We start from the raw sequence: 15,261 nt of genomic DNA on the forward strand, positions 1-15,261 counted from the left end.
CAGTAGCATCCTGTCCTTTTAGCAAGGAGGAGGTGGAAAAAACTCTTCCACACATTCCTGGACTGCCCCTGGCTGCAGCTGCTCTTTGCTGCCCTCAGCACCCTATTTGGCGCACTGGACTTGGTGTACATCTTCTTGATCTTGTACTAAGTAGCCAAGGAGAGAGTGACTTGCCTGACCAATTTCCTGCTAGGCCAGGCCAAGACAGTGACTCTGAAAAGCTGCAAAAACTGACTCATAGGCGCCAGCTCCAACGATGCCCTGCAAGAGTTTTGCTTCCTGGTCTGGGTATGTCACATCTGAATTTGGACACTTCACCTTGGACACTGTGTCAAGGAAGGGGTCCTCTGCGAGGCGGCAGGCAGACAAATAACGTTTCCCCTGGAGGCTGGGGAGCAGGGTGAGCTCTTGCAGGTGGCTGCGGGAAGCGGGGAGGTCCCGCAGGTGGCTGCGGCTGGGGGGTGGCAAACTCCAACCAGCGGCCAGCGACCACTGCAGACCAGTGGCCATCGAGGACCGCCCGCACGTGCCAGCAACGGTGTCGGCGGCAGGGGAGCGTTGGCAAGCGGTGACCAGAAAGCTCCAGCGTTTTTTGCAAGGGGTGCACCGCCAGTCTCGGGGGCATGGGGGAGGAGGTTTCAACCTCCCGGGACACGGTGTTCTTGTGTTGTTGCCAAGTGCTTCACATTCAGCCCCCCCAGTCAGACCACGCGCGGTGACACATTCACGGCTTTTCATATCTGTGTAAGAAAGGTTTCAAAAGTTGGGCCACACCGGGCCGGGGAGGCCTGGCGCCGCGACCCCCCGCCTGCGCTGCAGTGCCCCGGAGGGGCGGAGCGGGGGGGGCGGGGCTGGGGTCGGAAGCGCCGCCCCTGCGGCCCCGCTGGCTCCTCCGCGCCGCGGCCGCTTCCTCCCCGGCGCTGGCGGAAGCGCGGTGCGAGCAGCCTGCGGCGGCGGTGCCGGGCGGGCCATGGCGGATGGGGCGCGCTCGCTGGGCGGGAGCCGCGGGGGCAGCCCGGCCGCCAGCCCGTCGCTGGGAGGCAGGAGCCGCCCGCCGCCGCCGCCGGGCCACAGCTTCAGGCGGGTGACGCTGACCAAGCCCACGTTCTGCCACTGCTGCACCGACTTCATCTGGGGGCTGGCGGGATATCAGTGCGAGGGTAAGGGGCTGTCCCGCCGCCTCCTGCCCTCCCCCTTCCCCTCCCGGCCCGGGCCCGCCGCCCCGCGTCCTGCAGCCCTGTCCCCTCAGCCTGGCGCCGCGGAGACCTGCGCGGGGCCGGGCAGCCGCACGGCTCCGTTGAAACCCTGGCTTTGGGGCCATTTCCTGTGCAGGTTACAGCTCGCTCCCTGACGACGTGTCTCGCATTTCAAGTGCTCGAGAGCTGCTTTTGGATGACTTGCACAAGTTAACAATACCGCGGCGGGGGGGCAGGGCATCTCGGGAGAAAGCATGGATCCCTTACAGGCTGCACTGGGTGGGGGCGGGGGACGCCACTGAAACATGGCAGTAGTCCCATGCCTCCCTTATCTGCGACTGGAGGGGGAGGGGTGTCTCTGCCACCGCGCCGAGTCTCATTGCTGTGTTTCAGCAGGCACCTGGGATTCAGGACGGGGTCAGGTATCCAGGTTGTAGTGGTATTGGTTTAGAACGGGGCGGGCAATTATTTCAGGCAGAGGCCGCTTACTGAGTTTTGGCAAACCATTGAGGGCAGCGTGACAGGCAGCCCGGGGCAGATAAATACTTGTTTTCTACAGTTTTTAGGGGCCCTGCAGGTTGTATAGAATGGCCTGGCAGGCCGCATCTTGCCCACCCCAGTCTAGAGGTAAAGGCAATTGGGAGTTGTAGTAGAGATGATATCTTTTATTAGACCAAGATTTTTGCAAAAGAACCCAGCTATAAACTGCCTGCCCGGAGGAGTTTTCCATCTATGGACTCTTCTGTGAAATCCTATGGAATATGAACTTTCATTTCTACCCAGGAGGACTTCTTTACAATCTTTTCCCAGTGCCTGATGAAGGGTGTTTATGCCCGAAAGCTTGCAATATTAAAGACTTTTTTTGGGGAAAAAAAAAAATCTGGTTGAATAAAAGATACTATCTCTACTACAAGTCCTGATTGTCACTACAGGAGGTGCACTTCTGCTTCCTTCTGCCTGATGCAGCATTGCTCTTATTCAGGCAGGTGAAGAAGGTGGGGGGAAGGTACACTTGGGCCTGCAGTAGACTTGTTTGTATGATATAGTTGAGGGAGGGAATGATTTGTGTTTCCTTAAGAAGGTGTGTGAGAGGAAGGGAGAGACTCTCCAAAGAAATGTCCCAAATTATGTGGTACTGCCACTGTACCTACTCAGAACTTTACAGCTATTTATCTGTGAATGATGTGCAACTTGTGTGTGGCTTGAAAAAAACCAAACAAAATGGTCGAGAAGAACAGCTCCTCATTCCTTTTTAAGCAGTTCAGGACCAGTACTTTTCTACTGTAGGTAGGCAAAGAAGTTGATAATGGAGTTTATTTTATTGCAGTACATTTCAATACTTATTAGTTATGCATATTTTATACACTTTTCTGTCATGATCTGCCTCTTTCAAATAGTTTTTTTTTTTTGGTTTTTATTTTTTTTTGGAAACTTTCATTTTGGTCCTCTCATTCTTTATGGTCTCTCATGGTCACCGGCAACTATTCTTAACCTCAGTGAAGAAGGCTTTATGATATCAGACTATGCAGGTACCTGCATGCACATGCTGTCTCCTCCTCCTCACCTTTTATTAAGGCAAATGGAACTTAAAATCTTGGCTGTGGTTTGTTACCTTGTGCTTTTGTGGGAGAAACAATTGATGTGTATATTCTTTTGGGGGTGAGCCCCTGTCTTGTATGGTCTCAGCAGAGATTCTAAATTCTTATCTCATTATTTGCACTAGCTTTTATTACTCCTTCTTTCCCTCAGCAGATTAATTGCTTTGTTTTGTCCCTTTTGATCTCTTCAACCCATCTTTCCTCTCTTAGCAGTGCCGTATCACCTATCCTTTCCTCCTCCTTTGCATGTAAAGAAATGTAGTTGACCCTGTTAGTTTGAAGTAAGGCAAAAGGTAGGGTAGGGTGGCACCTCATAGATTAAATGAATGAGGCTGCGCACATATGTTCAAATGATCTAGGAGAACTGTCCAAGGTTTGTTCTCCTGGTAGAAAAACTAACCCACAGTTGAACCGACATTTGAATACTGAGCCGTTGAAGAGCAGAGATCTTGCAGGGCTAACGCTTCATCCAGAAGACCCCTGTGTTCACTTCTCAGTGTGCTGTGCAGGCTCTATCAGTCTGCCTGGAAATAGACTGCTTATGTCTCCTACAGCTCAATGGAGATTGTGAAGGGCCTGTGTTTAGCTCCCTGGTTTTCTGGAGCAAGGGAGTCCAGTGACAGTACAGTCTCTCTGAGGGCAGGGTCAAGAGCAAAGCACTCTGGAGAATTGTGCTGTGGTGGTTCTCAGAAGAGAATGTATACGGACATTCTCTCTGGAGAAACGCTTCTGGGAGTGACTTAACCCTGGTAATATCCAGGTTATTGTTTTTCCTGAAGTGGCTGTTTTTGCTCTGAAAGAAAAATCCTGAACATCTATGCACTTTGGTTTCTCCTGGGAGAGCAGTGACTCTCTCAGGAGAAACAGAATATTCGTATGTGGTGTTAATCTATAACAGTGGTTCTCATCCTTTTTTAGGCTTATGGCACCTCTCATTAGAATTGAAGCACCCATTGCTAAGCTCAAAACATCCTAAAAAAAATGCCAGTTCTTTGTTTTCACTCTTTCTGAGAATCAAAAAATGAGCAATTCTTTTCTTGCAGCGAACTCAGAGGTTACAACAGGTCAAATTATTTTTTACACGATAGATTCCTGTTTGAAATCTCTGGGTTTATCTTGTGAATAATTTTTGCGTACTTAACAGTGTTAACAATGCATGGCACCCTGTGACAACCTTGAGAGGATCTCAAGGCACCCCAAGCTGCCATAGCACCCTGATTGATAATCAGTGGTCTGTAACGTGCCACTTTGCCCTCCCTTCTACCTTTGTATTTAAAATACTTCAGTTTTTTCTGTTTAATACTCCTGTTCTCTTTAAGTCCATTCATAGCATCTGGCTAGGTAGGCTGTAGCCTAGGAAAGTTTATGCCTTTCTGAACAGGCAGTCTTTAAGGTGTGACCCTGTCCTGCCTTCTTTTGTTTGAGAGCTGTTCTGTGGTGAGCTTAGACAAAAACGTAATTTTCTCCCAAAAAACCCAAAAACCAACAAGCAGGCCTTGGTTAAAAATGGTTCACTCTCACTAATTAAAATACCTTGTTGGGGATTATGGGGTAAAGGAAAGGCTGTGTTTCTGTCTTTGCATGATGAAGGAGAATTTTGTGGGATTGAAAAGTTTAAATTGCCTGAAAGTTGTGCATTACAATGTTAGTTAAGACTTACTGAAATAAGAATATGTTTAAAGTGACACTAAAATATAAAAATGCAATCCTTTTCTATGAAAAATATAACATACAAGTTTAGTCTCACTGATGGTCCATCTTAACATTCCTCTACCCTTCCCATGCCCCCCCCTAAGTTTCCTAGACTTTAAACTTGAACTTGCCTCAGCAGAGTCTCATACTAATAGGGGATTGATTTCTGTTGTTGTTAAGGTAGCACAAACTTCAACAATACTTCCCCTTGGAATTATAAATAGGGACCTACTCAAAACATGATTTTGGGATTTTTGTGGAAACTGCAAAAAATGGTGGTTTACACAATTTTTTGTGGAATTACCAGGGGGAAAAAAGTTACTGTCGTGGTAGAGGCTGCACACGCACACCACAACCCCTTAGATTCCCATCAGACCCTGAGAGGAAGGGGCAGGGAACACTGTGGGACCACCAAAACTTAACAGAAAGAGAGCCTGGACCAGGCCAGCACACGGCACCACCCTGCTGCCTTCTAAGCACTCTGTCGGTCTGGCTGGGCGGCATGTGGTTGATGACATCAGCCCGGTGCGATGCTGTGGGAAATTTAGAAGGCATGGATGGTGCCGAAGAACTGGAGGGGAAGAAACCCGGCACTGGGCAGCTAGAGCCTGAGTGTGGGGAGGAGACACCGAGTGGCATTATAGTCGGAGGGAGGGTACCCCGATAGTGGGGCCCTACCAGGGTCCTCCTGCCAGATTCCTCTCACTTTTTTGTTTTGGTTTCCCCCCCCCACCTTGATTTCCCTTGATTTTGGTTAATGACAACAAGGGTCGTCAGTTGCTCATTGTGGTTTTCTTTTTTGGAAGAGATTCTCAGTTGTGCCTTAGTTTCTTGGGGTTTTAAATAGATTTCATAGACATTAGGGCTGGAAGGGACCACATTTGTTCTAAGATTTTTTTTTCCTTCCATCTTCCTTGCTAATTTCCTTCCCCGCCCCTGTTAATAAGAAGAAACTTTTTTATAAATGATTTTCCTGCAGTTCTACGTTACTCACCCTGGCAAACACTCACAATAGGTATTTAATTTGAGTAACAGTTGAATGAAGGGCTTCATGACTGTGATCTAAGTTGTTTAATTCTTCAGTATTTGCAGTAACAGCACCCTTGTGCTGCTGCATCCACATACCTTTTCCCACATCCCTATTCTTATTCAGGGTTAGAGCTGCCTCTTTTTGTATTCTGTAGAAAAACTTCCATTGACTGAAGTGGCTGCTGAATGTGACCCACAGTTTCTGTGACAAAGTAGTTTTACCATGGCTCTTTCTCTGATTAAACTACTTTCTGGGCCCTGCATGTGCCTTTATACCAGAAAAAAGTTGGTCTAATCTGACCTCCTGTATGTCACAGTTATCACAGGCCATTATTGTATTGAGTCCAGTACTTTACATTGAATAAAGTGTATGTTGTGGAAGGGCTCTTGATTTTAAAGTCCTAAAGAGATAGAGAATCCACCACTCTCCTTGACAGGTTTTTTTTCCATCGGTTAATTGTTATTAACATGGAGGCCTAATTTCTAATGTGAATTTGTCTGGCTTCAGCTGGTGGTCCTCATCAAGTCTTTCTCTACTGATTAAAGGAGTTAGGTGTTTTGGGGTTTGTTTTTGTTTTTGTTTTTTTTTGAAGTTGCATATTTTCTTTGCTAAGGGACTTAGTGTACTGTATTCAAGTCATCTTTCAGTCTTTTTGATCACCTAAATGGATTGAACTCCTTAAGTCTTATTGTAGAACAAGTTCTCTAGTCCTTGAATCATTTTGATTGCCCTTTTCTGTACTTAATTTAAAAAAAGCTGAAAGTTGTGATATTGACAACCGAATTGCCCATAGTATTCCGGCAACAGTTTGAAATGCTAATACTGTATACGGAGGTAAAATCAGTTCTCTATTCTTACTCACTTTAGCCATTTCTACCACATTATTGCAGTGCGACCTTCCCATTGTTTGGACATATGTTTTCTTTGTTTACCCTTACTTTGGTTGTATTAAAATGTATTTTGATTGAATGGGCCCAGGTATCAAGTGAACCATATTAGTTTATGACTTCTCTGTTTTCCTTATTATTTACCACTGTCCCAATTTTTGTGCCATCTGCAAAATTTAATATTTGAAAATGTTATTTTCAGGTCATTCATTAAAATGTTATATAGCAATCCTTGAGAACTCTGCTAAACACACTCCCATTTTAATGATGATTAACCCTTTCTGCATGTGGCTGTATTTGTTACCTAGCAGCAAAGCTCACCTAAATAGTCATTCTCAGTGTTGAGTCTTCTGTCACTCCCATTTGGTTGTTTGGTCAGTTGGTTGTTTTTATACAACTGTCTACTCAGTGCTCTGCGTTAGTTCATAGAATGGCTACCCTCTCATTTTAAATCTCTTCCGTAAATCCACTTTTCTCAACATCTATAGAAACTAAGGCTGTGGGGCAGAGCTGTACTGGTACCCAGCATGTCCACAGGTGGTCGAAGGACCTTCAGGGAAAGTTAGCTGTAAAATAAACAGGGGTAACTAACGAATAAGCAGTTGCGAACCAAGCAGTGGCAGCACCGCCAGGATGTGGTGAAGACGGCAGAAGGTAAAGTTTCCTTCCTGAAAACCCACATATATCCTTTAACAGTGCTGTGACATGGCAAGTACAGTTTGCCGCTTTAATATGCCTGCCCAGCTATTAGTCTCCAAGTCCTCAGTGGCAAAGCAGGTGGAATAAGATGTTAGAATCTCAACAGCTGTGATGGAGGATAAAAGTTGCAGCAGAACAAGATCCCTAGTTGTCTTGGTCTCCTTGCCATTGGATCAAGGTCTGGTTCTGTCAAGAGCCATGTGGAAGCTGATGTGCAGCAGCTTCTCCACAATAAAAGAAGAATGTGCAGGTGTCTTCCCTACCAGCACATTTCTCAAGCCCTTTGGTGACCAGCTAATGGTGATGGAAGCAGGATTGTGAGGTCTGAAAGCTAGTCATGATCTGGCATGAAGGTGACAGGTACAAGAAGGTTGATTAGCACTTGGATGAGATAGAAGTAAGATTTGGCATGCAAAATTGATTTCAACTCATAGGAGACTCACCCAGTTGAGGAAGAATCTGCTATAGGGATCTCAGTTAGGGGTGCACTGACAGATTTTTGGGGCTGATACCGATAGCCAATTTTTAAGGAGGTATATTGGCCGATATTGATCTGGTTTCTGATAACAGCCCAGCAGCTTGGAGAGCTGCGTGCATCTGGTAAATCTGGTGTGGTGGAAGGGAAGGGGCATGAGTGGGCTGATTAAGGCCCCTCCAGTGAGGGAGGAGTGGGGCTGGGGCAAGCACTGCCTGGGCAGGGTGGGTGCAGGACGGAGCTGCGGCTTGTCCGGGGAGCATGGGTTGGGGTGGCTGCTGCTGCTGCATGCCGCTGGTCCAGTGCTCACCCACTTGTCCAGCAGCTCCCGCCACTCATCCAGGCAGGCATTGGGGGGTGGGGGATGTGCCCCCGGATCTGCACGGCGTGGGAAGAGCCCTGCGCAACCCTGGGCCCAGCCCGCCCCGCCCCACCCCATGCAGATCCAGGGGCACACATCCCCCCTATGCCCTCCTGGACGAGCAGTGGGAGTTGCTGGACGAGTGGCCGAGTGCCAGACTGGTGGCTCCTGGATGAGTGGTGTGCCACAGCTCTGCCCTGCCCCTGCCTTAGCTTGGCAGTGCTTGCCCCAGCCCCTGTTGGGCTGTGCTCCTTGCTGCCTCCTCACTGCCATACTGTGCGCCTCTCCAACCTGCCAGGCTATGTTCCTTGCTACCTGTGTGCTGTGCTGAGGCTGCAGGCATGCATGGACATTTATCCACCAAATTATTGGCCACATTAAGCTGATTTCTGATGCAGTCAGTTGTCTTTATATCAGTGCTGATCCGATATCGGACCAATGTATCAGTGCACCTCTAATGTCAGTAGTTTGAAACCTCATGACAACAACAGGGCGTGGAAAAGCGGAAGCAGTGGAAACAGAATGCCATGGACCAAATAAAAAATCCAGGGCCACCCACCCCACACAAACACAAGTCTGAGCTGCAGTAGAGTGTTGATCACAGATAGGCCTCATCAACTATTTTTGTATATATAGATGATACAATCATCCTTGACTGCGTGGAATTATTGAAGAAGCAGAGGAGAAACTAAAGTGGAAACAGTTCTTGTCATTAAGAGCTGTTCTTTGGTCATCACGACAGCAGCTGTGGTGGAAGAGGATATTTCCCAATGGCAAAGCTGGTAGAAGAAGACAATAACCAAGCTGGGCAGTCTCCAGGCAATAATGTGTTTTCACACCACAGTATGCTGCTTCAGTGCATGCTTGGAGCTTCAACTTGAAAGCAGGTTGCTATTGTGCATGACAAGTTACTACAAAAATTGCAAGCAAAAAACTTTCAATCTTAAGGATTGAAAGTTGGAACTATGTACAGTGACCCCAAGTATAGCTGATGACCTTCAAACCATTGGTGATGGACACAATACTGCAGTCATGGATGTAGAACTGCTGAGACTGAATGTCAACACTGTCACTCTACAAAAGACTACCAGGCACTGGATGCCTGGAAGAGAAGAACTACACCTTCTTCTGACATGGTAAACAGCCCAAAGAAATCGGAGAGTATGGTGTTGGCTTTGCAGTAAAAAAAACCTGCTGTTTTCAATAGAATCCCCAAACGAAGTCTCTGAAAGATTAATGGTGCTTCTGATCCTGTCAGTCTTTTACATGCACATAACATGGTGTGATAAAATCTCCAACTTTGCTTTTCTGGAATGGGCCAAGATACCCAGTATGTTCGTGCTCCTGAGACATATGCATCCGTTCATTAGGACATGTGAATCATATGGGCGATGGCCAGATCCCCCAAGGACATACTCTACGATGAGCTGGCCACTGGCAAACATCAGTGAGGGCAGCTGAAACTCTTTCTTGCAGACATCAACAAAACAAATCTTCATGAACTGTGTGTTGATGGCCAGCTTTGGGAATAATTCTTGTGGGACCGTTGCAACTGAAAAGCTTCTGTGAAGCAGGACCCTATGCCACTTTGAGATAGAGAGGAGGTGTGAGAAGCAGGCAAGACAAGATGGTACTCTGCGTGCCAGCACAAGCTCAACCAAGTTTGTGCAACTTGCCGGAGGGTCTGCTTAACACACATCAGACTCCTCAGCCACTCAAGAAGCTGAGGTGGTATCCTACCAAAGGTGCAATTTGCATGATCTCCCAAGACCAATGGCTGCCAATGATGATAAAAACTAAACAGATAATTGTTTTCATGCTTGTTAAGTACTGTATGTATAAGCTGACCAGATACACAGAGAGGAGGAGGATGGAGGGAAATACATAGTAAATATATATATATATATATAATTCTTAAAACTGTAGGCCAACAAAAAAAATCTCTATTTTTACATTATATTACCTTGCCTTGTCTTTAGGGGGATTTTTTGCCTTTTTTTAGGATTGTTTCTAGAGAAGGGGTCAACAACCTGGGGACATAACCTGTGATCTATGGCTTCAGTGGTATTTGGAAGCAGGGGACTCTCCTTGCACCATGTCATAGTCACCCATCTGGGCTTCAGGTGGAGGGAGCAAGGCTGCAGTGAGGTAGCATGGGGAGTGGGGCTTTAACTGCTGTGCCAACTCTAAGAAGCAATGGGGTCCCTAATGCCTGCCCGCCTCCTAACCAAGCCTGGGTCCTTCTGGCCCCCCTCTTGCTGGAAAATGTTGCTGACCCCTGTTCTAGAAGGAAGGGCATTTTTCTTTGTGTCTGGAAACACGTAACTGATTTAGGTATACAGTGCAACTAACAAGTTGTATTCTTCTGGAAATGTAAGCCTCCTTCAATACAGTGTCACCTCAGTATCTCTGTGGTGTAGAACTATGCTATTTTATTGACATTTCAGTTACAAGAACAATGCTACCAACTTTTAGTTGCCTGATAGATCATACGTTTCTTCTGAGTTTCACTTCTGGTTTTTATTTAACAGTTTGGGTTTTTTTGTGTAAAAGAATTTCTTTCTTCTGGAACTTGGTATGAGTGATTCGTTTTTCCTAAATAACACTTGATAGTTAAACATGCCACTTGCTAACTTTACATAAAAACACCTTTTTGCATTGAAAACAACAGAAAGAGAGAGAGAACTTTGTCTTAAGGCTGCCATAGTTTTATTTAGTCCCAAAAGAGTTTACGTGAAGTAGATTGTGAAAGACATATTGAATTTCCTGCACGGTTAGTTGGTTGGATGAATCTTAAATGGTTTGGAACTTGTAATTTGAATTAAGAAAGGGTATACATTTCAAGAGGAAAAGATACTCCTGAATAGTTCCCTGAAGGGTTGCTTTTATTCTGAAATATGAATACCTTGTTCAGAAATAGCTTAATCGACTTCTGAAGTGGATTGTGGTAAACGTGGAGTAAGGAATTTTTACTTTGGGATAAGGGTATTCACATAGGAAGCTGATCAGGAATTGCTGTTCTGGAATTACTCTTTATCTTTGTAAACTTCTAAAAGTGAAGAAAAAAAGACTGAATACTCTGAGGGAGGGAGAGAGACAAGCTATTGACAAGGAATGCAGTTTGATGCTTTATTTTATAAATATTCAGGAAAGTAGGCTTTTCTAGGAAAGCTACTTTCCAGAAAGGTTTTAACCTTTTGATAGTTAAATAGTAGCACCTCTAGAAATTGAGATGCAACATAATAGTGAGCAGAAAGACCTGAAAAACCAATCTGTGACATGCTTAGTGACAAGTATGTTTCAGAACCCAGAGGCTTCTAGTGGTTTTACCAAGTCATACCTTTAAAATGGAAAAAAAAAAGAGAGAGAGAGAGACTGTAGTAGAATCTTGCCTGTGCATCAGCTGTCCCTGCTACCAATTTCAGTTCACCTGTAGTAGAGGATTGCATTGGTATACATTTTTTTTCTGCTTAAAAATCCCTTTTTATAGGCAGAATTGGAGACTTAAGTCCTTTTATCAAAGGAGGCTCTGAAGCAAGGGATAAACAATGTTTTGGCATGTAGTTTTTGTTGCTGCTGCACTGGTTGCTATCCCAGACAGAAGCAGGAGGAGTAAAAGTGACTAAGGTTAGTACAGTAAGAGGAAGCAAAGTATTACAAGTATGAGTAAGATAAAATAGTATAATATGAAAATAGTATATGCCAAAGGTGGGTTCAGGAAAATAAAAAAATGAGATCTAGGCCTTTGGTACGTGTTACATTTAAGGTGCAATTAAGATGTAATTGTGCCATAAATACTAGCAGTGAAGCCAGTTTATGGCACTGTAACATGGTGAAGCAGCCTGAAAATGTTGTATAAAATGTGTGGAATGTTTTGTGGTTTATTTTATGGTGCCATAAATTGAACATACAGCAGTCCCATCCTAGTATTGACAATCAGCTGATTGTCAACATTGGCATGTACTTGGAGGTTGGCATCAGAACAGGTTCTGACCTACTTGATCCTTCTGGATATGGACAGTCCTGGTCTAGATACCATAAGTGGGGAGCAGGTTGCAAGGTTCCTGTGGGGAGGAAGCAGAGGGCCTTCCGCTGTCAGGAACCCCCATGCCAGCAGCCTCTCTTATTTTTTCTGTAGTCCCCACAGGACTGAAAGGCAAAGCAGTCAAAGATGGTGGATGGTGGGGAGCTGGGCTGTATGTGGTTTTTTGACGTACTGAAGCATGGGGACCCCTGGGTAGGATGGAGACTCCAGGATGCCAGTGTTCCAATGCCCCAGGACGTCTAAAAACCCTGCCTGCACCTGGATGGCCCTGAGAGCCCCACATCTGGAACCAGCTCTCGGCTTGGGCTTCCTTGAGTCCAGGTCATAGCCACTCCCTGCTTGACCTTTAGGATTGGACTGGAAGCAGCTCTGCAGTGTTGCAGTTGGGATCCTGCCAAGAATAGTTATCATGGTAGGAGGCTCAGTGTTTGTGATGGGGCATAGATTCATAGATTCATAGATGCCAGGGTCGGAAGGGACCTCAATAGATCATCTAGTCTGACCCCCTGCATAAGCAGGAAAGAGTGCTGGGCCTACATTACCCCAGCTAGATACACATCCAACCTTCTCTTGAATACCCCCAGGGTAGGGGAGAGCACCACCTCCCTTGGGAGCCCGTTCCAGACCTTGGCCACTCGAACTGTGAAGAAGTTCCTCCTAATATCCAATCTAAATCTGCTCTCTTCTAGCTTGTGGCCATTATTTCTTGTAACCCCCGGGGGCGCCTTGGTGAATAAATACTCACCAATTCCCTTCTGTGCCCCCCTGATGAACTTATAGGCAGCCACCAGGTCGCCTCTCAACCTTCTCTTGCGGAGGCTGAAAAGGTCCAGTTTCTCTAATCTCTCCTCGTAGGGCTTGGCCTGCAGGCCCTTAACCATACGAGTGGCCCTTCTCTGGACCCTCTCCAGGTTATCCGCATCCTTCTTGAAGCACGGCGCCCAGAATTGCATGCAGTACTCCAGCTGCGGTCTGACCAGCACCCGATAGAGGGGAAGTATCACCTCCTTGGACCTATTTGTCATGCATCTGCTGATGCACGATAAAGTGCCATTGGCTTTTCTGATGGTTTCGTCACACTGCCGACTCATGTTCATCTTGGAGTCCACTAGGACTCCAAGATCCCTTTCCACTTCCGTGCCACCCAGCAGGTCATTTCCTAGGCTGTAGGTGTGCTGGACATTTTTCCTCCCTAGATGCAGCACTTTGCATTTCTCCTTGTTGAACTGCATTCTGTTGTTTTCTGCCCACTTGTCTAACCTGTCCAGGTCTGCTTGCAGCTGTTCCCTGCCCTCCGGCGTGTCCACTTCGCCCCATAGCTTAGTGTCATCTGCAAACTTGGACAGAGTACATTTCACCCCCTCGTCCAAGTCGCTGATGAAGACATTAAAGAGTATCGGTCCAAGCACCGAGCCCTGCGGGACCCCACTGCCCACACTCTTCCAGGTCGAAACCGACCCATCCACCACGACTCTCTGGGTGCGACCCTCCAGCCAATTCTCCACCCACCGGACTGTGCAGTCATCCAAGTCACAGCCCCTTAACTTGTTCACCAGTATGGGGTGGGATACTGTATCAAAGGCCTTCCTGAAGTCCAAGTATACAACATCCACCCCTCCTCCTGCGTCGAGGCGTTTTGTGACCTGGTCATAAAAAGAGACTAGATTGGTCAGGCACGATCTGCCTGCCACGAACCCGTGCTGGTTTCTCCTCAGCATAATTTGTCCTGCCGGGCTCTCACAAATGTGAGCCTTGATGATTTTTTCAAAGATTTTGCCAAGGATGGAGGTGAGACTGACTGGCCTATAGTTACCCGGGTCCTCCTTCCTCCCCTTCTTGAAAATGGGAACCACATTGGCCCTTTTCCAGTCCTCTGGGACTTGACCCGTGCGCCACGAGCGTTCAAATATTCCCGCCAGTGGCTCTGCAATGATGTTGGCCAGTGCCTTCAGTACCCTCGGATGGAGCTCATCCGGGCCTGCCGACTTAAAGGCATCCAGTTCTTCCAAGTGACCCTGCACCACCTCAGGGTCCACGCATGGAAGTCTGGTGCTTCCATACTATTCTTCTGATCCCAATTGCATGATTGTTTTTAACATTTACTAGTGGCTACATGAGGTTGGTTGTGTTTTGTGAAAGTAAGGCAGAAAATGTGAGGTAATTACTGTATTTACCTGGAATGGTTGTTTACAAGAGAGACAATGGTCTTAAAATCATAGTATATATGCTTGTATGCAGAATACTGTATGTATGCATTGAAATATTTATGAAGAAATCTTACTTGCACACACACAAACAAATGATACCTGTTTTGGTGTCTGTGCTGCTAACTCGAGTAACTGTAGTTCACACTATTAATATGATGAAAAGGAGTTAACCAGTGCCTCATTCCTACTTGTAGCTGATTACTGTCAAACCTCCCCAGTGAAATCCTGTTCTTTTTCCAAAAATAGACCTGTGCAGAAAAGTAAAAATTCTCTTTGGAACATGTAAGCATCTTGGTGTCCTTCCTGGTTATTTTGTCCTCTCTTTTTTCTTAATTCTGTTTCTTTCTATTATTTCTATACTCCAAAAATCCTTGGCCTTTGTTGAATAAAAGAACTGAAGCTTCCTATAATGATCATTAATATCTATTTTTTTTTTTAAGGGTAGGAACCAGGGATTTCTTTACCCTGAAAACAAGATCTTTAGTTTTGGGGGTGTAGGTGAGAATGGAAATATTCCCTTCTTGTTCAGCCATGACAACAAATGTAACTTATTTGAAAATTATTTTCCTATGAACAGTCCTCAAATTCTTCAGTCTGAATCTAATTTTCAGCAAATTATGGCTCTTAGAATGTGCACGCATGCACACACGTGCTAAAAATGAATACTTAGATCACCTTTACATTACAAAAGTGGTGATATGTTAAAGAGAATGTTAAACTACTAGAAGAGGGATTACTGTATTTACTCAAATACAAGATTACTTTGCATTTAAGAAAACCCCTGATTATTAGATTCTAGACCGTAACAAAGGTATACATTTGTTATAACTTTTACGTGTCTAGAATCTAATTCTTGAGGGAGGGAGGGGATGTCATCTTTAACTTTGTCTCTGGCCCACCACTGCAGTGGGGCTAGCAGGAGCAGGCAGTGGAGTAGTCAAGTGGCCTACCCCTGCCCATTGCCATGTGTCCCTCCCACTGCCTCTTCTCCATCACAGTTGCCCCCGTGGCTGCCTGCCCTTGCCCTAGAGGTGCATATTCAACCCCCTTGTATCTTGCGCACTGCCACTG

The 15,261-nt window shown here is 46.0% G+C and overlaps 1 protein-coding gene across 4 annotated transcripts in view; it reads left to right on the forward strand.

Moving 5' to 3' along the window:
• The first annotated feature begins 870 nt into the window (after positions 1-870).
• The window catches only part of DGKQ (diacylglycerol kinase theta), a 205,709-nt gene continuing 191,318 nt past the window's right edge, over positions 871-15,261 (forward strand). For 3 of the 4 annotated variants that reach the window (XR_016441301.1, XR_016441302.1, XM_090039011.1), the window contains exon 1: positions 871-1,160. Coding sequence is in view for 1 of the 4 variants with exons in the window: in XM_090039011.1 (XP_089895137.1) it covers positions 971-1,160 (190 nt within the window). In the remaining 3 variants the exon portion in view is untranslated. Of the gene's footprint in view, positions 1,161-1,235; positions 1,333-15,261 lie in introns of those variants that run through there. The other variant, XM_090039012.1, reaches the window with a different exon arrangement.

This window comes from Crocodylus siamensis, chromosome 3 (assembly GCF_052110815.1).
Source record: "Crocodylus siamensis isolate JL-2025a chromosome 3, ASM5211081v1, whole genome shotgun sequence".
NCBI lineage: Eukaryota > Metazoa > Chordata > Crocodylia > Crocodylidae > Crocodylus > Crocodylus siamensis.